At 38.2% G+C, this 23,879-nt stretch overlaps 1 protein-coding gene across 1 annotated transcript in view; it reads left to right on the top strand.

The window, feature by feature from the left end:
* USH2A (usherin) overlaps positions 1–23,879 on the top strand; it is a 777,251-nt gene that overhangs the window by 316,986 nt on the left and 436,386 nt on the right. Inside the window, exons 30-31 of the mRNA XM_022579226.3 lie at positions 7,207–7,320; positions 9,413–9,574. Of these exons, the coding sequence (XP_022434934.3) occupies positions 7,207–7,320; positions 9,413–9,574 (276 nt within the window). The remainder of the gene's footprint in view (positions 1–7,206; positions 7,321–9,412; positions 9,575–23,879) is intronic.

The following is a 23,879-nucleotide window of genomic DNA, read 5'->3' as shown; positions in this document are numbered from 1 at the left end:
GATCCAAATGTGAAATGCCAGCAAATAAATAAGAACATTGTACTCTGATGAGTTCTCTTGAGATGGAGGAAAGCCCTGGGGAGGGGAAGCTAGAGACTGCTATTCTTTTTGCTGGACAGCTCCTAATTACTGGCCAGTAGGTAGAAGACACCGTTTAGACAACAGAGAATTTAAAGGTAAAGAAAGAGAGAGAGAGAGAACAAATTCTCCATCTTATTCCAAATGCCTTTGCTCACAGGAAAGTACACTTGGATTGTTGGAGTCCGTTTGAAATATTCTGTGTGATCTTTGCATGGGCACCACAGACTTTGGACTCGGGGTAGGTGATGGCCGTGTGCGGATTTCACCGCCAGACTCAGAGTGCAACAGAAATGGGTGGGTAATGAGAGCAGAGCAGCCAGTTCTTTAATTGAATTAAAAGCTGGGTGACATCAATGCAGACACCTGTCCAATTACAGACAGGCCAAGGTGTTTACCGTTGCTGTACAAGCGGTTCGAAGATGACAGAAATCTTTCCGCCCACAGATTAACATAATGAAGGAGAACAGATTACAGTGGATGCCAGCCAAACACCTAGGTTGGCAGCTGAGGGTGGGGTGGAGGAGGGGGGAGGAGTGTGCTCAAGGATGTAAATAGACACAGAGTCACTTTTTCTTCTCCAAAACGTGTTGGGCTTTGAAAAGGATGCCATTTTGTCTTGTGTCTCAGGCTCGGTTTCCAGGCCGAGCATTTATACTTGTCTGCATTGAGTCAGAGTTAATCATAAAAATCTCAGTGTCAAAGCCGACTCCTCTGTTGTTTCCCTGCATCTCAGCATACAGTTTTATTAGAGGCACAAAAGCTTGCACAGCTGGTGTCCGCTCCACAATGATTTTCTCTTAGGTAGTCAGACCACCTCCAATTATTAATATTTCTCTTCCGCTCCTTTGAAACTCGAGGTTAGAGCACGGGAAACCAAGTGTTGGAAATAATCATCTATCAGTCAAAAGAAACAGTGTCTGTTCCTTTGCTAGCTCCCTGGAAAGGGTAGGACGGGAGTGAGCATCTCTTATCGTGAGGCAGACAGCTGAGTGAGCTAAGAGGATGAAAGGTCTTTATGTTTTGGGCAAACATCAAGGGTCCACCTTTGGTAAACCATCGTAATAACTGCTGGAAAATAGGACAAGTAAAGAAGCAAAAGGTCATACCCTCTGCATTCAAGGAGCTCCCAAAATCGTTGCGAGGGACTTTAAACTGCACGATTCTCGAGGAGAAGGCTCTTCCCCTCTGCTAGGCAGAAATCCTCAGAGCACACAGTTTGGAACCTAACGCACTAGGGCTCTTCAATTTCCTCCTGTGATGTGCTGCCACCCCTTAAATCACGTTCCTGTCCCTGCTCTTTCGGCTTGGGCTTTCTGCACCCGCTGAGGTCCACAGGACTGCAATTCAAAGGGACTATACTTACTTTACTTCCAACTCCCTTGGTGTGGCCCATCAGGATTTCTCAATGTTAAGCATTAATGCAAAATGCATTATCGCTTAGCAGTGAGAGTTTTGGTCGGGCTGGTGCCAATGATTTTAATCCGGATACCAACACTCCTGTGTTTCATGGGATCCTAACACTTTTAAGACATCAATAATGCTTCCTTTATGCTTATGGAATGTTTTTTCAGCTCACCCTCTTCCATTATCAAAAGAGACTGGCAGGTTTCCTGACATGGTTGGGACCATTTTCTGATTTCACAGAGTTTTGCGGCTGAAAGGGAATTGGAGAGGTCATCTGGCCTGCCTCGAGGTAGGAACAGTCTCAAATTCAAAGGGTAAAAAGACTCCTCTGTGACGTCTGCCAGAGAAAAGGGGCTCATATCCAAACCAATCTTAAAAGTTTTCACCGTCAGGATATACTTCTTTAATTTAAACACCCTAAGGATCATCAAGGAGACGACCCCATTTTACCTTATTGGGTTTTCTGTGGACACAGAATACAGTGTATATGCCATATTTTTCTCTCTGGGATTCCTTTATAAATATGTCACTCTGTACGTTTTTCAGTATTCTTTTAAGTATAATACTGAAATATACTTTCAATGATTATCCCTTTTTTCTCTTTGCCTTTAATTAAATATAGATCCTCTATCATCTTGGACTGGCAGCCATGGATCTTATAAATGCCCTTGTCCACTTGACATGTATGCAAGCATTTTGCTTTATGTATTTAATGTGTGTATTATCGTTATCATTAGGGTCCTTCTAGCTCTAATATTTTCTTAGATTAGAAACCTTGTAAAGATCAGCTGTAGTCTATAGCACCTTTCCCAGAAGCATATAGAAGGAAAGTTGATAAATAATTGTTTGGTAATGATATGCTGTCATAGTAGTACCGCTTTTTCTTCTGGAGAGTATATAATCTAAGTCTGACTCTGACACTTAAAGGAAGGCCATTTGGCCAGTCACTCAATGGTCTCTAGGGATATATCCAAGAAAGAAAGGCTGCCTTGCCTAGTCTTGGGGAGAATATGTTTATTTTTTGGTAATAGCAGAACTTTTTATAAGCATTAACTTTAATCCATCCTGGTAAACTCTCCATACTGAGAAACAAAAGAGAGAAACCGCATGTCTCAGGCAATAGGATGACTTGGTCGTTATTCTGATTTAGTGAGGACCACTTGGTTGACCAGCCCCTTCTACCCCAACCTCAGTGTAACCTGACAAGAGGAGAGAAAATGCTCAATCATTACACTGCTCTTCTTACTGAAGTCGATGATACTAACCTGTATTTAGGGGAAATTATTCCAATGGTTTGACAAACTTTGTCTCTGAGACACAACATTATAAGCAAGATCCCCACTGCACATAGGAAAGAAAGGCCACCTCAGACTCAGAAAGTACGGCACGTTTTTTGAAAATGTGATTTACAAGCCACCCCAAACTTTCTACCTGCGATTCGAAGTTGGCAAGAGCCCAAACATCAGCTTTTTCTTCTCCTCCTTTTCTGTTTTCTATTTTGCAGCTCTCATTTCTCAGTGTTTATTATTATTGTTTCACCTGCCTGGATATAGGAAATGTGAGCACTTTGATAAATGGCCTGAAAGATGATCCGGTTTCTCTCCAGCATCTTTCTTTCAGAATATTGGGATTTTTCTATGAAATACAATTTGGTAAACTTCTCTACCAAAGCACAAACTGAAGAATGCAAGTTTGCTGAAAGGAATATTCCCTGTTTTTTAAGGTCCTTAAGGTTAAAGGGGGGAAGAAATTAGCAAAGGAGTTTCATGATAAACCTATACACACAAAGTGCCTCATTTAATGAAGGCAAGAAAGGTTAAATAAAACACCAAAGACCGTTTAGTGAATGTGAACTCAGTATCTGGGTTGACATGATCCTTCTTAAAGCCTCCACTAATAACCTTCTTGTTAAGTTGGTATAATAGTCACAATTCCAACATTGCACTTCAGCTATGATTTGGAAAGAAAGAATGTCTCAGGGAAGGTATTTTGTAACATAATGGAACTGCTTTTTATGTTTCCCAATGATAATTATCTGGATGTATGATGCACCCTCATGCTAAAGATTGCAGAGCATCAAACTGTATACAGCCACTGTGCCTTTTGTGACACAATATATCTGTGCCCCACCTAGGTCAGGGCCACCTATGAGAGGCAATGCCACCTAGGTTTTTAGGTGATGAACAAAGGAAACATTTCATGTCCCAACATATTTTCCTTGCTCACTGTAGGATTAAAAATTTTATTTTCTGGGGGCTGATTCATTACTTGTTAACATGGCATTATACTAATTCAGACATGCAACTCATCTTATTTAGACTTGCAGTATTGACAGATTTGAACTTGGCGATAGGAAAGACGTGACAAATGCCAAAGATTTTCAAAGGATAAAATGGCTGGGATAAATCTCACAAGGACACGTTAGTTTTGAACCCGGAATTTAGGGATCATGATGGAGGTATTAAGAAATGGGAAAAATGGTAGTGTGTATATGTTAATCCCAGTCTCCTAATTTATCCCTCCCTCCGCTTCACCTCTGGTAGCCATAAGTTTGTTTTCTACATCTGTGACTCTATTTCTGTTTTGTAAATAAGTTCATTTGTACCATTTTCTAGATCCCACGTATGAGTGATACCATGTGATATTACTCTTTTTCCGTCTGAGTGACTTCACTTAATATGAGAATCTCTAGGTCCATCCATGATTAACATATACACACTACTATGTATAAAATAGATAACTAGTAAGGACCTACTGTATAACAAAGGGAACTCTACTCAATATTCTGTAATAACCTATATGGGAAAAGAATCTAAAACAGAATGGATATGTGCATATGGATAACTGATCCACTTTGCTGTATACCTGAAACTAACATAACATTGTATATCAACTCTACTCCAATAAAAATTAAAAAAAAAAAAAGAAATAGGAAGAGGGAAGTTTGCAAAATAGTTTTGACTGTTGGGTCTGGATTGGGTCAGGTTGAGAGTGAAATGCTAGCTGAACATCCACGTGGGATACACGGCCTGCAGGTAGAAATGCAGAACCAGAGCTTGGAGGAGAGATGTGAAGTCTGCAGATATAAATGAGAGATGAGGCTTGATGAACTAATGAAGGCAAATGTTTAGAAGAAGTGAACTAACAAAGGCAAGTGTTCAGAAGAAGAAAGAAGCCTGAGGACCCGACCTTGTTAAAAAAAAAAAAAAATTTAAGGGACTGTGGAAGGAAGATGGAGTTGGTCAAGAAAAGCAAGGAGCCCTCAGTAATTTAGGAGGACTCCTTGGGAAAATTCTGTGGCCTAGACGGCAGCTGAACAAGGCAAGATCCAGTAAGTAGAGGAGAATAAGGACCGTGGAAGGGTTACTTGGTCTGGTGTGGAAGGGATCACTAGCGATCTTGACAAGATAAAAATCAGTATTTAATTGTACGGTGCAGGCAGAAACTGAGTTGGAATGGTAGCATAGCTTGGGCTACCAAGGCTCTATGCTAGAGTTCTCCCCTTACACAGCTCTGCGTTGAGCATGTTATAGTCCCAAACTCATTTAATCTTGATAGTAACACTTCGAGGTGAATACTGTAGTATCCCCATCTCATATCCCCATGATACTATATTATCCCTGTGAGGCCTCTTCTTCGAGATAGATACGATCATTATCTGTTTACAGATGAGGAAACTAAGGCACAGAGGTCTGAGCAACTTGCCCAGACCCGTACTACAAATCAGTAGTAGAATTGGCATCTGGACCCGAGCAATCTGGCGCGAGCACCTTTGCTCTTAACCACGACATCACTACATGATGAAGATGCGTATGTGATGCTGTAAGCTTTCCTTTAAGACTTTTAGTGGAAGGAGAAATAACCTCTTTTTAAAAAGTGAGCTCAGAATGTGGGTCATGATCTGGGAGATTCAAGAGGAAATGACAGTCACAGTGGCAGGAGTGAGGGAAAGCAGAAGGTGACAACATGAAGGCGTTTTGAAATTAGAGCTGCATTTGGCATGAGATGGTCCAACGTGTATGTGTGTTAGTTCATTGGCTTGCTGTCTTCTTTGGCCGCGAGCTAAGATGCTGGTGCCAAGTGCAGCCGAGAGGGTTGGGTAGCCCAGGGGGATGCTTGGGGGAGCTGCTAGAATAGAGACTTGCAGGCAACACTGGGAACTGAGGGCAAGTGAGAAGGGCCAAAGCAAACAAGGGCTGTGGTCTTTGCTTCATCCTGATCTTTGCTCTTTTAATATTTTATCCTTTCTCCTGGGGAAAGGGAATAGGCAAACATGTATTTTAAAATTTGTTGTTGAATGATGCAAGCTGTCATCAATACCAGTTCATTAAAACAATCAAGGTTTACTCGATAAAGGGATACTACGAGTAAGACCATCTTTTTATAAGAACGATGACAGTCTATGTGATTAGGGATTAAAACAGCTCTAAAACCTGCAGCAGAAAACAATGGCGAGCAAATACACAAATTATATTTCTGATACTTCTTTAATTCACGGGATTAACTAAATAAAGAGCCTCTGCCTTGATTATAAACACCAGTAAACAAAATGTGTTTTAGTTTCTGCAGGCACCTTTAATTGCGGAACAAATCTTACATATCCACCACCAAGTCAGGTTAATTCAACACTTCCGTGGGCAGTGCTTCTGTTTAAGACAGGTGTCTTAATTAAATAAACTAATAATTTTGCAAGAAGTACAAAAGCATAATTATTTAATTGGCTAATTGTTCAACTATGTTGATTTGCATATTTGTTAGCTGCAACGTGAATAAATAATTTGTATACGTGTACCCTACCGTTAAAATAATGAAGTAACTCTTGGGAGTAGCATCTCCTAATGTGTGCTAATAGATGTCGCATAAGAAGGACTCTCTAGTTAAATAAGGTTGAAAACTGTGAGGTAAAAGAAAATGAGATAGTTTTGTTTCTGCAGGAGGTCTAGTATCCTGAAATGGGATGATGGCCGTCTTCACTATCAGGTACACTGGGCTCTGCTTTACGAACTATATGTGGAATCCCCCATCTTTACAGGGGAAACATCTCAGGGGCATTAGCGTCTGAGAAGCACATTTGGGAAAGTGCTATTTAGAGCTGTCTTAACAATAAGCAGGTCTCTCTCTTTTTTTCTTTTAATTTTCATTGGAGTATGGCTGCTTTACAATGTTGTGTTAGTTTCTACTGTGCAGTAAAGTGAATCAGCCATACGTATTCATATATACCCTCTTTTTTTGGATTCCCTTCCCACTTAGGTCACCACAGAGCACTGAGTAAAGTTCTGTGCTATACAGTAGGTTCTCATTAGTTATCTATTTTATACATAGTATCAATAATGTATATATGTCAATCCCAGTCTCGCAGTTCCTCCCACCCGCCACCTTTCCCCCTTGGTATCCATATGTTTGTTCTCTACGTCTGTGTCTCTGTTTCTGCTTTGTAAATAAGATCGTCTATACCAGTTTTTTCAGATTCCACGTATATGTGTTAATAGACGATATCTGTTTCTTTCTGACTAAATTTTTTCTTGCTAGTCACACCATTCTGCAATCAGCACACAGGCAGGAAAATGAATTAAAGGAGCATATGTTTTTGTTTTCTATATCTCTGTGCCTCTACCCCCCTTTCTCACACACACACACACACACACACACACACACACACAATACTCTGTATAGCTTCTTCTGGTAAACATGCAAACCTCTTTTTGTCCCCTTTTATTGCAGGCATATTGACAGGCTTGCTACCCTTCAAAAACTATGCAGTAACCCTAGCTGCTTGCACTTTGGCTGGCTGTACCGAGAGCTCGCACGCACTGAACGTCTCTACTCCACAAGAAGGTAAAGTAATTTCAAAGGTCTTGACTTCCACATTTCAGTCATGAATAATAAAATAGGAGAAGAGCTAAATGCTGCAAGGCCATTTGCTACAAAACCCCAACCTAATTTGATGACAAAGTGCATTGCCAGGCCATAATTGCTCCATTTTTTGGGGGGGGAGCGAAAATGAATCAAACTCCATACCCTTTAATGACATGCATCTTTAATAGCTGTAATGCAGATTAATGGGCTTTTTAATTGCTGTTACATTGTTCATGCAAGAGCCTTGTCATTAATATGAAACATCTGAAAGATTAATGAAAGCTTCCTCATTTTACTATGGCTCAGAAGTAAATCTAGAGACAGTCTGACTAAAAAGAATTGATTGTATGGCACAGTATGAAATTGAGAATCCAACGGTTGATTTCCAAGGTCTCTTTTAACTGCTAAACCCCAGCGTGAGCAACAATTATTTCAGTGTGATAGAACCTCCAAACGCCGATCGAGGCGTTATTAATCACGACCTGCTTCCTTCCGCCTCAAGTCGCACTTTTGTTGTACCTGGAACTTACAAACTGTTGGCATAAATTAATGTTTCAGAAAGCATACATTTAGGAAGGCAGTGGGAAAGAGAAAATATTTTAGCACTCTAAAGCGAAAGCTTTGCTCGAGCATCAGAATGCATCTCTTCAAGAAATAACAGCTCTCAAAACATTTAAAGCGTTGTTACTTCGTATTTCTCCCTCCTGGATGAGAGGGATTAACACATTTCTCTTACTGTCTGGTTGTAAAGTTATTCAGGAGACTTAAAACCTTGATCTTTAGGGAAAAAGAGTCTTCCAGTCTCTCTCTTTTTCACTATCCCTCCACCCCCCCCTTACCCAGTTCCTCTTCTTCCCCCTTCTTTTAAATCCTTAAAGCAAGTACCACTCGCACAGAAAATGTGTAAAGAAAGACAATGGAGGCACTTCCCTGGCAGTTCAGTGGTTAACACGCCGCGCTCCCAGTGCAGGGGGCACAGCTTCTATCCCTGATCAGGGAACTAAGATCCCGCATGCCACACCAGGTGGCCAAAAAAAAAAAAAAAAAAAGAAGACAATGGCTCATCTGATGAAACCAGGACAGAAAACAAGAGTTTGTAAAATCCTTCTTGTGACAATTTGTTCTTCATGCCTTGCACCTGACCTCACCAGACCACCCTCACCTGGGCTACAGCATTGGTGACCCATCTTCTGTGTTTTCTCAATGTTCTCTCCATCTTTCTTATTGTGTCTTTGCTTCTGCTGAGGCATATATCATTATTCCCTTTTCCAGTTACTTCCACCAACTTCCATATGGCACAGATTGTCCTATATCTCACTCTTTTCTCCCCTCTGTCCATGTCTTGCCTGGTACCCTCCAAACCTACTTCACAGCTCAACCCCAGAGGGATTCCTGCTCATTCAGTTCACCATTTTCTTTCCATTATTTCAGGATTTCCCAATTTCTAGTTTTTCCTTAAATTTATTACTAATTTACTGAACGATAGGTATGTTTAGGTTCAATTTCTAAAAGTTTTTTTAGTTCCTGTGACTCCAGTTCATTGACCATTACAGAAAATGAACAGGCCCCCTTTACTAAAAAAAAAACCCTCACATACGTTGTAATTTTCATATGTAATTAATTCTGTACCTTCTGGCTATTTCTATAGGTCTTTTTATATCGATTTATAAAAAAGTCTTTTTATATCGATTATGAACCGCTCTCCCTAGCATTGCCTATCTTAGATCAAAAACTCCTCAAGGGTAGGGATTCTGTCTAATTTGCTTTAAAAGGCACAGCCCAAGTAGGGATTATGGGTTAATAATACTTGTGATGAAGTAACACAAGCATCAGTAAAGTGAACTAGTGTAAATACTCCCCATCCATCATTGAGGCAAATTCTCATAACTTCAGGACAGGTATTTAGTACTGTTCCTAAAGCAATTACTGACAAGCTGCCCACGAATCAGGAACATTTCCATGCATGGGATTTCTGGTTTATTCCATGATTTATTGGTTTGGGTGTGAAAAGTTTGAATTAGAAAAGTAAACTAAAATTAGACTCTATATATCTTTTTAATTTTTCCCACAGCACCACAAGAGGTTCAGCCACCAGTAGCCAAATCCCTTCCCAATTCTTTGTTACTCTCCTGGAATCCACCCAAAAAGGCAAATGGTATTATAACTCAGTACTCCTTATATATGGATGGGATACTAATTTATTCAGGCAATGGAGAGAACTACACAGTCACAGGTAAGACTTCTATAGGTATCAGTAAATAGTTATATATATTATAACTATATTAAAGACTATATTAAAGACTATATATTAGTATATATTATATATACTTACAAATTAATATATATATTTCAGTATATATATATTATATAGTGTATATATATATATATATATATATATACACTATATAATATATATATATACTGAAATAGTTATCTGAGAATGCAGTTTCAAAAGTTGGGTTACTTAGTTTTGTCTCCTGTTAAATCATTAGAATTCCATGACTTTTGTGGTTACATTACACTTACAGTGAAGTCAAAGCTGGAAAAATGGAAAAGGGCTCACGCTGGCTCCCTTCCCCCTCCCCCAAGGCTGTCTTACTGCATGTTCTCTACCATTGTCCTACCACTCCTTACCTGAATCCTTCTACGAATATACCTTTGCACAGGTGCAGAGGGGGGTTTGGAAATGTATAATATCAACACAGACAGCTCAGCATATGACTCCTCTGCCTCTAACTGATCACAAGATTGAAGCTGGGACCCAGTGTGCTCCCCAGCCGTGCTCGCAGTACAGTGATGTCATTTCAGTTCAGTTGATGTCATGTCAATCCAATTGAGGTGATGACGTCATTTCAAACAGAGGCCACTGGCACGTGAATTAACCACTTTAAAATCCTCATGAATGTGGAATAAGCTTAAGACTCAGAAGTGTGACTCAGTGTGGTTTGAATTTGAGACCATTTGGGAAGAAACATAGTATATCTGCCTAGATCATATTATAAAGTGTCATGACACTTAAGAAAAGTGAATTGTTGGAAACCTTGTGAAACACGAGGCCTGTATTATGTACGTTGTCTGGTGCCTGAATGGTGTTTACATTTGTATGGTAATAGTGGTTATATATTTTATGATATTTTAGATATTATATGTGACTGTTAGGTGAGACATCATTAATCAAATATTGATTGATGAAAACCTGAGGCCTTAGAGAGTTTAAATTCTTCATGAAAGGTCGTAACAGGTTAGTGTCAGAGACAGGATTAATTGTTTATGTATTCACTCCTTCACATTAATGCCAGGTACTAAGGTTGTAACAGAGAACCAGCCAGACACCGCCTCCCCTCAGCCCCTTGATGCTCATGATTTCATGGCAACACATAAAGATGCAGGAATGAGGCATATGGCACAGGGCTATGGCATTCATCTAATTGAGTTCTCTGAATTTATATTTTTTGTATCCTCTCTAGTCTGAGAGGCTTCAAAGCGCAAGAACTATTACTTCTGTGTTTCATTCATCATGGTTGGATAGAATTCTGTAATACTTATTCAGTGAGGTAGGTGTTATCATTACCCCCATTTTACAAACGAGGAAATTGAGGCACAGAAAGGTTAAGCAACTTCCTTCAGGCCGCACAGCCTGTGAGAGGTAGACTTTGATACCATCTCAAGTATTCTGACTAATGATGAGTATGCGGTCTTAAAACAAGTTATTTAACTTCTGAGACTTAGTTTCTGAAACAGTAAAATAGAATTAACTGCAATTTTCAGGATTTTGAAGGGAACTAGAACTAGAAAAACACCTAGCACGTTCTTAGTAAACTTAGTAGAGAGAACTAAACTAAAAAATAAATACTAAAACTAAAAATAGATTACCCCTTGGGCTTCCCTGGTGGCGCAGTGGTTGAGAGTCCACCTGCCAATGCAGGGGACACGGGTTCATGCCCTGGTCTGGGAAGATCCCACGTGCCGCGGAGCAGCTGGGCCCGTGAGCCATGGCCACTGAGCCTGCGCCTCCGGAGCCTGTGCTCCGCAACGGGAGAGGCCACAGCAGTGAGAGGCCCACGTACCCCCGCCTCGCCCAAAAAAAAAGTGTGGACCTTGAAGATTTCCAAAATGTGCAGAATGCCCCATGAGGTGACACTCCAAAGCCAGAAAAAGAACAGGGTGGGGAGGAGAGGAGGCTAGAATTCACACTGATTTCTCATGCCACCTAAAAAATGAAACTAATTCTGTATTCCATTGACTCAAATCCTTAACAGACCCGTGTGACTATAGTATCTGCATTGAAAGATCATGGCAAATGTTAGCATAGTATAAGAGATGCCCCAAATATAATATAAAGAAGGTGGAATATTTTTATAGAGTCCTTAACCATCTTCTCTAACTACAGTGATAATGGTTTCTTCGGTGGTGTTCATCCTTCAGGTAGATTTTTAAAGATTATTTCTCTGATAAGACTCATAACATTTTTTCCTATGTCCTCCTTGGCATCTCAAAGGCAACTATACTTCTTGTTGCTTTTATCTCCAAATGGCAGAAGATATGAAGTACAGAAGGAATACAGTATTGGTCACTAAGGAGAGGAGCTAAGCCAAAAACGTTACGATGGGGTTCAAAGTTGTACATGATGATTCAAGTGTCATAGCCAGCATAGCTGAGGCCCAGAGATGCCAAGAAATCCTAGTCGGTAATTGGAAAAACTGATTCAAATCTGGGTCTCTCTGGCCTCAAAGTCCACACATTTCATCTCTACACATGCTACTTATTGAACACATTTTATTATTCCTCACAACAACTCTGAAAGGGATATGGAAGCTTGATTACAAACCCCAGAGCACCCACGTTAATCTTCTAGGGCTGCCATACCCAAATACCACAGACTGGATGGCTTAAACAACGGAAATTTATTTCTCATAGTTCTGGAGGCTAGAAGTCCAAGATCAAGGTGTTGGCAGGTTTGGTTTCTCTTGGGGCCTCTCTCCTTGACTTGCAGACAGCCACTTTCTCCCTGCATCCTCACGTGGTGTTTCTTATGTGTACACCCCTGCTGTCTCTTCCTCTTCCTTTAGGGGCATCAGAACCATTGGATTAGGGCCCTATCCCTGTAACCTCAGTTAACCTTCATCACCTCTTTAAAAGCCCTATCTCTGTAAATCAGCTATACTCCAGTATAAAATAAAAATTGAATTTAAAAGAAGCCCTATCTCCAAATGTAGTCGCGTTGCGGGTTAAGGCTTCAACATGTAAATTTTGGAGAACACAATTCAGTTTGTAACAGCACCCAAAAGTGAGTGTTTTCTGAATGTCCACTTTTTTTGAGATTCTCCAATGGCATGCAGGTTAAATAAAATGGGCTTTTAGATCTCTTTCAACTCTTTCAAGATTTTGTATCTGTGATATATATTACATTTAGGTCATTTATGTCTTCAGAATTCACCTGTCCACTAGGAATCACAGAAAAGAAGAATGGGAAGGGGAATCTGGCTGGTTGAAGTCAGCCCAGAGAAAACTGATGGAGAAAACTGCTCTAGCATTGGGTCTCACTTTAGCCTCTAAAGACACTTTAAATCCTGCCCCTTTTCATCATAAAATGTATCCACGATGCTATTGGTACTCGTTGCTTGTCTTTGTGCCAGGATATTTGTGGCATAATGTCCTTTCCATTCTGAGTAGCTTGTGGATAGAACTTCTGTTCTATTCAATTCTATTCTATTCTATTCTGTTCTGTTCTGTTCTATTCTATTCTATTCTAGCTGGTGCTGTCAGTAATAGCAAGAGTTTAGGGTCAATGAAATGGATCTCTCCAGTGCTAAAATGTCAATTCATACAGAGACTGAGAAATGAAAGATATAGTCTACTATAAGAGAAATAATTGATAGCATTTTTTAGTTATAAAAGTAACATATGCTTACTGAAGATAATTTAAAATATGCAGACATCTAATACCTGATAATCCCACCTTACAGATAGAAACTCTTAGTATTTGATGTAATTCCTTCCAGCACTTTATTCATTTTAACAAAATTGAGCTATAATGTATAATTGGAATCCTTGCATATTCCCTTATTATGAATATATCTCACACCACAAGGATTTTTCTAAAAGTATCTTGAAATATTTTAATAATGTTATATTCCATCTTATGAATGTATATTAATGCATTTAACCACTTAAAAATTCAAAATTTCTAATTTATCTCATTTTAAATATTTTGTGATAAATATTACTGTACATAAATGTTTGTTTGCTATATCTCTAAATGGGGAATAGCTAAATCAAAGTAGCAAACTCTTTCAGAATATTTGATATACATTTTTGCATTGTTTTCCAGAAAAGTTCATAAACAGTGAATGTTACATCCTTACATCTTTGACAGTTTTACAACCTGAAAATATTATTTTTATTTGCATGTTTAGCTACTAGTTTACTGCATACTTTTGTATGATGATTAGCGATTTATATTTGATTCAGCTGATCATAGTATGGATGAGCAAAAGTTTAATAGGGGTAAGGATTCAGTTTGAAACTACTTTAAGAGCTGTGTTTCATACCCTGTTTTTCCTGGCTACAGTCACCTGCACTATTTACAGTTCTTTGTCTTCTACGCCACCAAAAACTTCTTTAATGACTTGGCTTAATGTCCCCTCCTAAATATTCAAGGTGTCAACCTTTCTTTTCTCACTCCTACTCCATTTATTCATAGCTTCCTTTTAAGTTTCCACATAGAACAAACATTTTTCCGTTATGCGTAAAAAAATGGATCTTGCCTCCATGGTGGATACAGGTCAAAGTAAATGCATTTCAATTCAAAAGCCGCTTAGCATCTAGGTGGCTGGAATGTTTTTCTTCTTCCTCTTAAATATGAAGCATTAAAAGTCAAAGGCAGTGCTGCACCTTGAGTTAGTACAAAATATATTTAAAAATGCATACAGTTCAAATTTTTGCCTTGCATAGGCCATAAGCTAGTAAAATGGTGGGTCAGTTATGACACTGAAAAATGAATCCAGTTAGAGAACCTCCCGAAGGCTGTTGATGTTCGCTATAATAAATAGCACACACTTGAAGTCAAACTTTTTCATTCTGTATTCAAAGGTAATGGATTTTTCGTAACCATAGTAACCTTGGGGTATTTCTGGATAAATACATGAGGTATATACATTCTAGTTTTATTTTTGAATATAAACTACCACATTATGTATTACTAATAATATGAAAAATAGGCTGTAGGTTAGTATAATGACAGCTTAAACTAGTATGCATTTTTCTCCTGCAAAAAATAAATATTTATCAAAAGTATAGGTTCAATTAATTTTCCCCCCAGTTTTGTGGTATTCTGGTGGTGCCATTTATCTTTTTTTGCAAGATCTCCATTAATCTCTTATTTCTGTCTCGTAACAGATTTTTAAGAATTTCAAGGTAAAAACAATTGTGCTTTAAAGCTTATGATTAAAAACATTATTGAAAGATTGAAGGACCTATATTGATATCACCAGCAGAGCTGTTGTGGTGCCACTTAAGATGTGTGTATACTGTATGTTCATAAAGGGGGAGGAAAAAAGAAACCTTTTGTGAGTCTGTTCACAACATACTGGGATTGTTTCAAAGTTCAGGCTAGATAGATTCCTGATTGATGATGACCATCCAAACTGTAGCCAACCAGATGATTCTCATTTTAAATGAGCACCCTACTAGAAATTGGCAATCTTTAAGAAGTTTGTGAGATAGTTCACAGAAGCCTACAAAGTTTTTGGAAGCAAGGATAGCAAGATGGTGGTAACCTGAAGAAGTATACTATGAGCATGACAAGGAGGTTTATGTGAGTTGTGCTGACCAGTGAAGAAAGAATAGGGATCCCTCAGGACAACTCTTTTCTTACTATGTAAATGGTTCTCAGTTAACCCAACCTATACCTTTGCTGCTTACGAATACGAAAATTTCAAAGGGGGAAATGTCAAAAGAGATTCCCTAAAAATTATATCTGACACCAAACCTTAAAACATGAACATTTTCAAGTGTATTATCTCATAAATCTATAGTAGTCTTATGATTGAATAAGAGTGACTGATTTCTAGCACCATTGGTGGCATCTTCCCATCACCATTAGGACCTGAGATTCTATCACTAAGACTGAGCCAGTAAGACAAGGATAATAGTGGTATAAGGAGGGTGTGTGTGTGTGTGTGTGTGTGTGTGTGTGTGTGTGTGTGTGTGTGTGATGTGTGAGTATGAGAGAGAGACAGACAGATAGAAAGACAAAGGCAGAGGCAGAGAGAGACAGAGAGGAAAAGCAGATGAATTTCTGGTAAAGTCAGATAGACAGTAAGTATTTATATCTTTAACCACTAAAAGTGCTAAAACTTTTTTTTTTGGTCTTATTTGCCAAGGTCAGAAAGAACCATGTATAAACAGCAAAATAGAAATGTTCATCTTGAAACTTCCAAACACTTAAGTCTTACGATGAGACATTTATGATAGAAGAAGCTGTATTGCTTATGGCACAATAAAGGAAGGTGTTCAAAGGTTAGGTACTTCTAACCAAGCATTATAAGAAACCTTATCAACACTCTACAAATTTGAGCTAAATTATATTCATTCACACTGATGGCTTACAAAACATCTTTTCTTAGCAAAACAAAACTTCACTTTAACCTTGATATTTTCTTTCATTTTGCATTTTTGAATACCACAATGCAGTGATTCTAAATCACTCTTCTTACATGAGGTAATGTTACTGAGGGGAATACTGTTAACATGCTTGTGTTCTAACCCATAAGGCAGAGTATTAAAAAGACAGAGCATGTGAGGGTTTTCAGGTAAGGCAGTGATCTCATCTATGAGTGATGGTGCCTCCCTATTACAAACTAATTCATACTTTGTGCCCTTTTGACGTCACTGACATATAGCGTTAAATTATACAAAGTCTAAGAAACCTGAGGATACAAGGAAAAAAAGTCCAAATAATGGAAAGAAGTGAAAGCCTTCAGAGGCCAAGTTACTAGGCTGCTAACTCTGTGATCAGAGACTCCAGAAGAGTTGCTTAAGGTTTAGCCACAGCCCTGATCCTTGGGTTAACAAGCAATGGATGCTTTACTTTAAAAAGCCCTGTTCACTTACTAACAAAGGGTCAAGTGAAGTGAAATGACTTGTACAGAATGTTTAAATATCAGTTGTGGTTGTAAACAATACAACCAAAGTGTCATTCTTACTTTAAGATGCTTCTGCAATGCACAAGTATGTGAAGAACTTAAATACGTTTAAATTTATATTTTAAGATCTGTACCCAAATATTACCTGTGATCTGTTAACCTAGTTGATGAATATTATATACTCTTAAATGGTAGGAAAAGGCTCTCTATTTGAAGGAATTTCAGAGGAATAGTGGGAATCAGATCCAGTTAGAAAAGTAGTGGAGTTAAATCCTGAAAAAGGTGATGGAATGTCTTCTTTTAAAAAAACCCATTATTTTATATTGGAGTATAGCCGATTAACAATGTTGCGATAGTTTCAGGTGCACAGCAAAGGGACTCAGCCATGCATCTACATGTATCCATTCTCCCCCAGACCCCCGCTCCCATCCAGACGGCCACATAACATTGAGCAGAGTTCCCTGTGCTATACCGTAGGTCCTTGTCGGTTATCCTTTTTAAATATAGCCGTGTGTACATGTCAGTCCCAAACTCCCTGAGTATCCCTTCCCTCTACCCTCCCCGCCCGGGAACCATAAGTTCATTCTCTAAGTCTGAGAGTCCGTTTCTGTTTTGTAAAGGCGTTCATTTGTATCATTTCTTTTTGGATTCCACATATAAGCGATATCATATGATATTTCTCTTTCTCTGTCTGACTTATGTGCTTACTTCCATGGAGAGCTTTACAAGTAGAACCTGCCTGCTACTTTGAGCATTAAGAACTGCCATTATTTTAAATTTATTTCTTAAAGCTTCTTAATTGAATGATAACTTCACACCAAAAATATATCTTAAGTATACAGCTTGATGAATACGCTCAAACTGAACACATCTATGGAACCAGCGCCCAGATCAAGACACAGAACATTATTGGCACCCTAGAGGCCCCCCGTTTTTGCCCTCATGTCTTATCTCTTGACTCAGGTGACTGCTTTCCTGATCATTTAGCATAGATTTTTTTTGTTTGTTTTGCTGTTTTGTATTTAATATGAATGGAATCAGACAGTGTGTTCTTTCTTCACTGGTTTCTTTTGGAGAATGGAGGAGGGAGAGTGAATCAGTGGAACAATCCTTTGTATTCCTGCACATATATCCTGAACCCTCTGACCTCCAAACTGTTGCTATGACAGTGTCAGCTGTTATAGTGCTACCTTCCAGAAAGCCATTGGAATATTTGTAAAATGAACCATCTACCTCCTTCTCCAAGTCCAGAACTGGGAACTAACTATAGAGAAGCTTCATCTATGAAGTTAGAACTTAGCACATGGAATCACTGGCCTGTGTTCACCAGCAGAAAACTTCTAAGTGTCCACTAATGGAATATTGTGTGTCCATACACCTCAGGATGCTGTAGAAGAATACTTAATAATGTGGAAAGGTGTTAAAAACAAACACTTCAACAGCACGTAATATGTGAATCTATTTTAGTAAAATATATGTGTGTACACATGTGTATGTATACATGGATGTGAATACGTACGTATATGAATATGTATGTCTAGGGATATACACCAAAGTCTTAACAGTGCTTATCTCCCAGTAATGGGATTCTAGTGTTTACTTTCCTTTTTTTGAAGGGGTCTTTTTATCTTTTAAATTTACTACAGTTTGGATATCATCTGAATTTTTGTAGTATTTTTCCCAATTTTAATATATATAATAAAATTGGTACAATGGATATTTCAGGAACCTGATTACATGCACCTATCAGTACTTATCTGTCAGTTCTCTCTACTCTTTACTTTGATATTTAATCAGGTAGATCACCTTACTCATTTCCTTCTAGCCAGTATCAAGCGTGGTATTCTCCATACCTCTAACACGATCTACCCCCATTAAAATGTTACCCATATATGATGATCTAGCTCAATTCCCACATCTTCCTTTGATCCACAGGTTCTTATCATTTTCCTACAAACTTGTCACTTGAATACATTCTGTCTTGCAATATTAACTTATTTTACAGTACGCGGGCCTCTCACTGTTGTGGCCTCTCCCGTTGCGGAGCACAGGCTCCGGTATTAACTTATTTTAAAGGCGATAAATCTCGATTCCAAATAAGAGTGTAGGTGCATTGAGTACAGTTATCATGTTATTTATGTTCATGATCGCTATAGTAGGTAGCCTAGGAATAAGAACCCAATTGGCCTCTAATAATCTCTTATTGGATTGAGTTGAAATGAATTGAATTAAATTGACGAACACTGAGAATCAGTAAATTAATATTTTAAAGTAAGTGACAACAAACACCGATGCATAATTCAGAAGTAATTAATATGCTAAATGTGGTAAACAGTTTTAATGAGGTAGGCTGTTCCTGTAGCTTCCTAAAACTTTTCTTTTAATTATTCAATATGTAGCTAATTCTTTTTTGGCTAAACTACTTGTGTAAATTTGCTAGGGCTGCTATAACAGAGTATCGCGGGGTGGATTAAACAACAGAAATTGATTGTCTCACAGTTCTAGAGGCTAGAAGTCCCGTATCAATGTGTTGGTGAGGGTTGGTCCCTTCTAGGGGCTGTAAGGGAGAATCTGTGTCATGCCTCTCCCCTAGCTTCTGGTGGTTTGCTGGCAATCTTTGGTGATCTGTGACTTGTAGAAGCATCTCCCTGATCTCTGCCTTCCTCTTCACATGGCATTCTCCTTGTGTGCGGCCTGTGTGGAAATTTCCCCTTTTTATAAGAACGCAAGTCATATTGGATTAGGGCCCACCCTGATGACTTCATCTTATTTTTTTTTTTAACTTTTACGTTGGAGTATAGTTGATTAACAATGTTGTTAGTTTCAGGTGTACAACAAAGTGATTCAGTTATACATATACATGTGTCTATTCTTTTTCAAATTCTTTTCCCAGTTAGGTTGTTATAGAATACTGAACCGAGTTCCCTGTGCTATACAGTAGGTCCTTGTTGGTTATCGATTTTATTTTATTTTTTTGAATTTTATTTTACTTTTTTATACAGCAGGTTCTTATTATCTGTTTCATACATATTGGTGTATATATGTCAATCCCAATCTCCCAATTCATGCCACCATCATCCCCCACCCCCACTTCCCCCCTTGGTGTCCATACGCTTGTTCTCTACATCTGTGTCTCTATTTCTGCCTTGCAAACTGGTTCATCTGTACCATTTTTCTAGATTCCACATATATGCGTTAATATACGGTATTTGTTTTTCCCTTTCTGACTTATTTCACTCTGTATGACAGTCTCTAGGTCTGTCCACAATGCTACAAATGATCCAGTTTCGTTCCATTTTATGGCTGAGTAATATTCCGTTGTATACATGTACCACTTCTTTATCCATTCATCTGTCGATGGGCATTTAGGTTGCCTCCATGACCTGGCTATTGTAAATAGTGCTGCAATGAACATTGGGGTGCAAGTGTCTTTTTGAATTATGGTTTTCTCTGGGTATATGCCCAGTAGTGGGATGGCTGGGTCATATGGTAATTCTATTTTTAGTTTTTTAAGGAACCTCCATATTGTTCTCCATAGTGGCTGTATCAATTTACATTCCCACCAGCAGTGCAAGAGGGTTCCCTTTTCTCCACGCCCTCTCCAGCATTTGTTGTTTGCACACTTTCTGATGATGCCCATTCTAACCAGTGTGAGGTGATACCTCATTGTAGTTTTGGTCTGCATTTCACTAATAAATAGTGATGTTGAGCAGCTTTTCATGGGACTATTGACCATCTGTATGTCTTCTTTGGAGAAATGTCTATTTAGGTCTTCTGTCCATTTGTTGATTGGGTTGATTGTTTTTGTGATATTGAGTTGCATAAGCTGTTTATATATTTTGGAGATTAATCCTTTGTCCGTTGATTCGTTTGCAAATTATTCTCCCATTCTGAGGGTTCTCTTTTCGTCTTGTTTATAGTATCCTTTGCTGTGCAAAAGCTTTTAAGTTTCATTAGGTCCCATTTGTTTATTTTTGTTTTTATTTCCATTACTCTGGGAGGTGGGTCAAAGAAATCTTGCTGTGGTTTATGTCAAAGAGTGTTCTTCCTATGTTTTCCTCTAAGAGTTTTATAGTGTCTTTAATCCGTTTTGATTTTATTTAGATCTTTAATCTGTTTTGAGTTTATTTTTGTGTATGGTGTTAGGGAGTGTTCTAATTTCATTCTTTTACATGTAGCTGTCCAGTTTTCCCAGCACCACTTATTGAGGAGGCTGTCTTTTCTCCATCATATATCCTTGCTTCCTTTGTCATAGATTAGTTGACCATACGTGCATGCATTTATCTCTGGGCTTTCTATCCTGTTCCATTGATCTGTATTTCTGTTTTTGTGCCAGTACTCTACTATCTTGATTACTGTAATTTTGTAGTACAGTTGGAAGTCAGGGAGTCTGATTCCTCCAGCTCCATTTTTTTTTTCCCCCTCAAGATTGCTTTGGCTATTTGGGGTCTTTTGTGTTTCCATACAAATTTTAAGATTTTTTTTCTAGTTCTGTAAAAAAATGCCATTGGTAATTTGATAGGGATTGCATTGAATCTGAAGATTGCTTTGGGTAGTAGAGTCATTTTCACAATATTGATTCTTCTAATCCAAGAACATGGTATATCTCTCCATCTGTTTGTGTCATCTTTGATTTCTTTCATCAGTGTCTTATACTTTTCTGAGTACAGGTCTTTTACCTCCTTAGGTAGGTTTATTCCTAGATATTTTATTCTTTATGTTGCAATGGTGAATGGGATTGTTTCCTTAATTTCTCTTTCTGATTTTTCATTGTTAGTGTATAGGAATGCAAGAGATCTCTGTGTACTAATTTTGTATCCTGCAACTTTACCAGATTCACTGATTAGCTCTAGTAGTTTTCTGGTGGCATCTTTAGGATCCTCTATGTATAGTATCATGTCATCTGCAAAGACTGACAGTTTTACTTCTTCTTTTCCAATTTGTATTCCTTTTATTTCTTTTTTCTTCTCTGTTTGCCATGGCTAGGACTTCCAAAACTGTGTCGAATAATAGTGGTGAGAGTGGACATCCTTGTCTTTTTCCGGATCTTAGAGGAAATGCTTTCAGTTTTTCACCATTGAGAATGATGTTGGCTGTGGGTTTGTCATATATGGCCTTTATTATGTTGAGGTACGTTCTCTCTATGCCCACTTTCTGGAGAGTTTTTATCATAAATGGGTGTTGAATTTTGTCAAAAGCTTTTTATGCATCTATTGAGATCATCGCATGGTTTTTCTTCTTCAGTTTGTTAATATGGTTTATCACATTGATTTGCATATATTGAAGAATCCTTGCATCCCTGGGATAAATCCCACTTGATCATGGTGTATGATCATTTTAATGTGTTGTTGGAATCTCTTTGCTAGTATTTTATTGAGGATTTTTGCATCTATATTTATCAGTGATATTCGTCTGTAATTTTCTTTTTTTTTTGTAGTATCTTTGTCTGGTTTTGGTGTCGGGGTGATGGTGGCCTTGGAGAATGAATTTAGGAGTGTTCCTTCCTCTGCAATTTTTGGAAGTGTTTGAGAAGAATGAGTGTTAGCTCTTGTCAAATGTTTGATAGAATTCACCTGTGAAGCCGCCTGGTCCTGGACTTTTGTTTGTTGGAAGATTTTTAACCACAGTTTCATTTTCATTACTTGTGATTGGTCTGTTCATATTTCCTCTTTCTTCCTGGTTCAGTCTTGGAAGGCTATACCTTTCTAAGAATTTGTCCATTTCTTCCAGGTTGTCCAATTTATTGGCATAGAGTTGCTTGTAGCAGTCTCTTAGAATGCTTTGTATTTCTGCAGTGTCCCTTGTAACTTCTCCTTTTTCATTTCTAATTTTATTGATTTGAGTCCTCTCCCTCTTTTTCTTGGTGAATCTGGCTAAAGGTTCATTAATCTTGTTTATCTTCTCAAACAACCAGCTTTTAGTTTTATTCATCTTTGCTGTTGTTTTCTTTGTTTCTATTTCATTCATTTCTGCTCTGATCTTTATTATTTCTTCCCTTCTACTCACTTTGGGTTTTGTTTGTTCTTCATTCTCTAGTTCCTTTAGGTGTAAGGTTAGATTGTTTATTTGAGATTTTTCTTGTTTCTTGAGGTAGGATTGTATTGCTACAAATTTCCCTCTTAGAACTGCTTTTGCTGCATCCCATATGTTTTGGATCATCATGTCTTCGTTGTCATTTGTCTCTAGGTATTTTTTTTTATGTCCTCTTTGATTTCTTCAGTGACATATTCGTTATTTAGTAATGTGTTGTTTAGCATCCATGTGTTTGCGATTTTTACTTTTTTTCCCTGTAATTTTTTTCTAATCTCATAGAATTGTGGTCAGAAAAGATGCTTGATATGATTTCAGTTTTCTTAAATTTACCAAGCCTTGATTTGTGACCCAAGATGTAATCTATCCTAGAGAATTTTCTGTGTGCACTTGAGAAGAGAGTGTGATCTGCTGTTTTCGGATAGAATGTCCTATAAATATCAATTAAAACTATCTGGTCTATTGTGTCATTTAAAGCTTGTGTTTCCTTATTACTTTTCTGCCTGGATGAGCTGTCCATTGGTGTAAGTGAGGTGCTAAAGACCCCAACTATTACTGTGTTACTGTCGATTTCCTCTTTTATAGCTGGTAACAGTTGCCTAATGTATTGAGGTGCTCCTATGTTGGGTGCATATATATTTATAATTGTTGTATCTTCTTCTTGGATTGATCCCTTGATCATTATGTAGTGTCCTTCCTTGTCTCTTGTAATATTCTTTATTTTAAAGTCTATTTTATCTGATATGAGTATTGCTACTCCAGCTTTCTTTTGATTTCCATTTGCATGGAATATCTTGTTCCATCCCCTCACTTTCAGTCTGTATGTGTCCCTAGGTCTGAAGTGGGTCTCTTGTAGACTGCACATAGATGGGTTTTGTTTTTGTATCCATTGAGCAAGCCTGTGTCTTTTGGCTGGAGCATTTAATCCTTTCATATTTAAGGTAATTGCCATTACGTATGTTCCTATTACCATTTTCTTAATTGTTTTGGGTTTGTTTTTGTAGGTCCTTTTCTTCTCTTGTGTTTCCCACTCAGAGAAGTTCCTTTAGCATTTGTTGTAGAGCTGGTTTGGTGGTGCTGAATTCTCTTAGCTTTTGCTTGTCTGTAAAGCTTTTGATTTCTCCATCGAATCTGAATGAGATCCTTGCTGGGTAGAGTAATCTTGGTCGTAGGTTCTTCCCTTTCATCACTTTAAATATATTGTGCCACTCTTTTCTGGCTTGTAGAGTTTCTGCTGAGATATCAGCTGTTAACCTTATGGGAGTTCCCTTTTATGTTATTTTTTTGTTTTTCCCTTGTTGATTTTAATAATTTTTCTTTGTCTTTAATTTTTGTCAGTTTGTTTACTATGTGTCTCAGCAT

This window comes from Delphinapterus leucas, chromosome 1, assembly GCF_059928025.1.
Source record: "Delphinapterus leucas isolate spDelLeu-1000000601 "Yukka" chromosome 1, BTC_Dleu_Yukka2, whole genome shotgun sequence".
Classification (NCBI taxonomy): domain Eukaryota; kingdom Metazoa; phylum Chordata; class Mammalia; order Artiodactyla; family Monodontidae; genus Delphinapterus; species Delphinapterus leucas.
The sequence above is the reverse complement of the archived record's forward strand: the minus strand, read 5'-3'. Positions and strand labels throughout refer to the sequence as shown.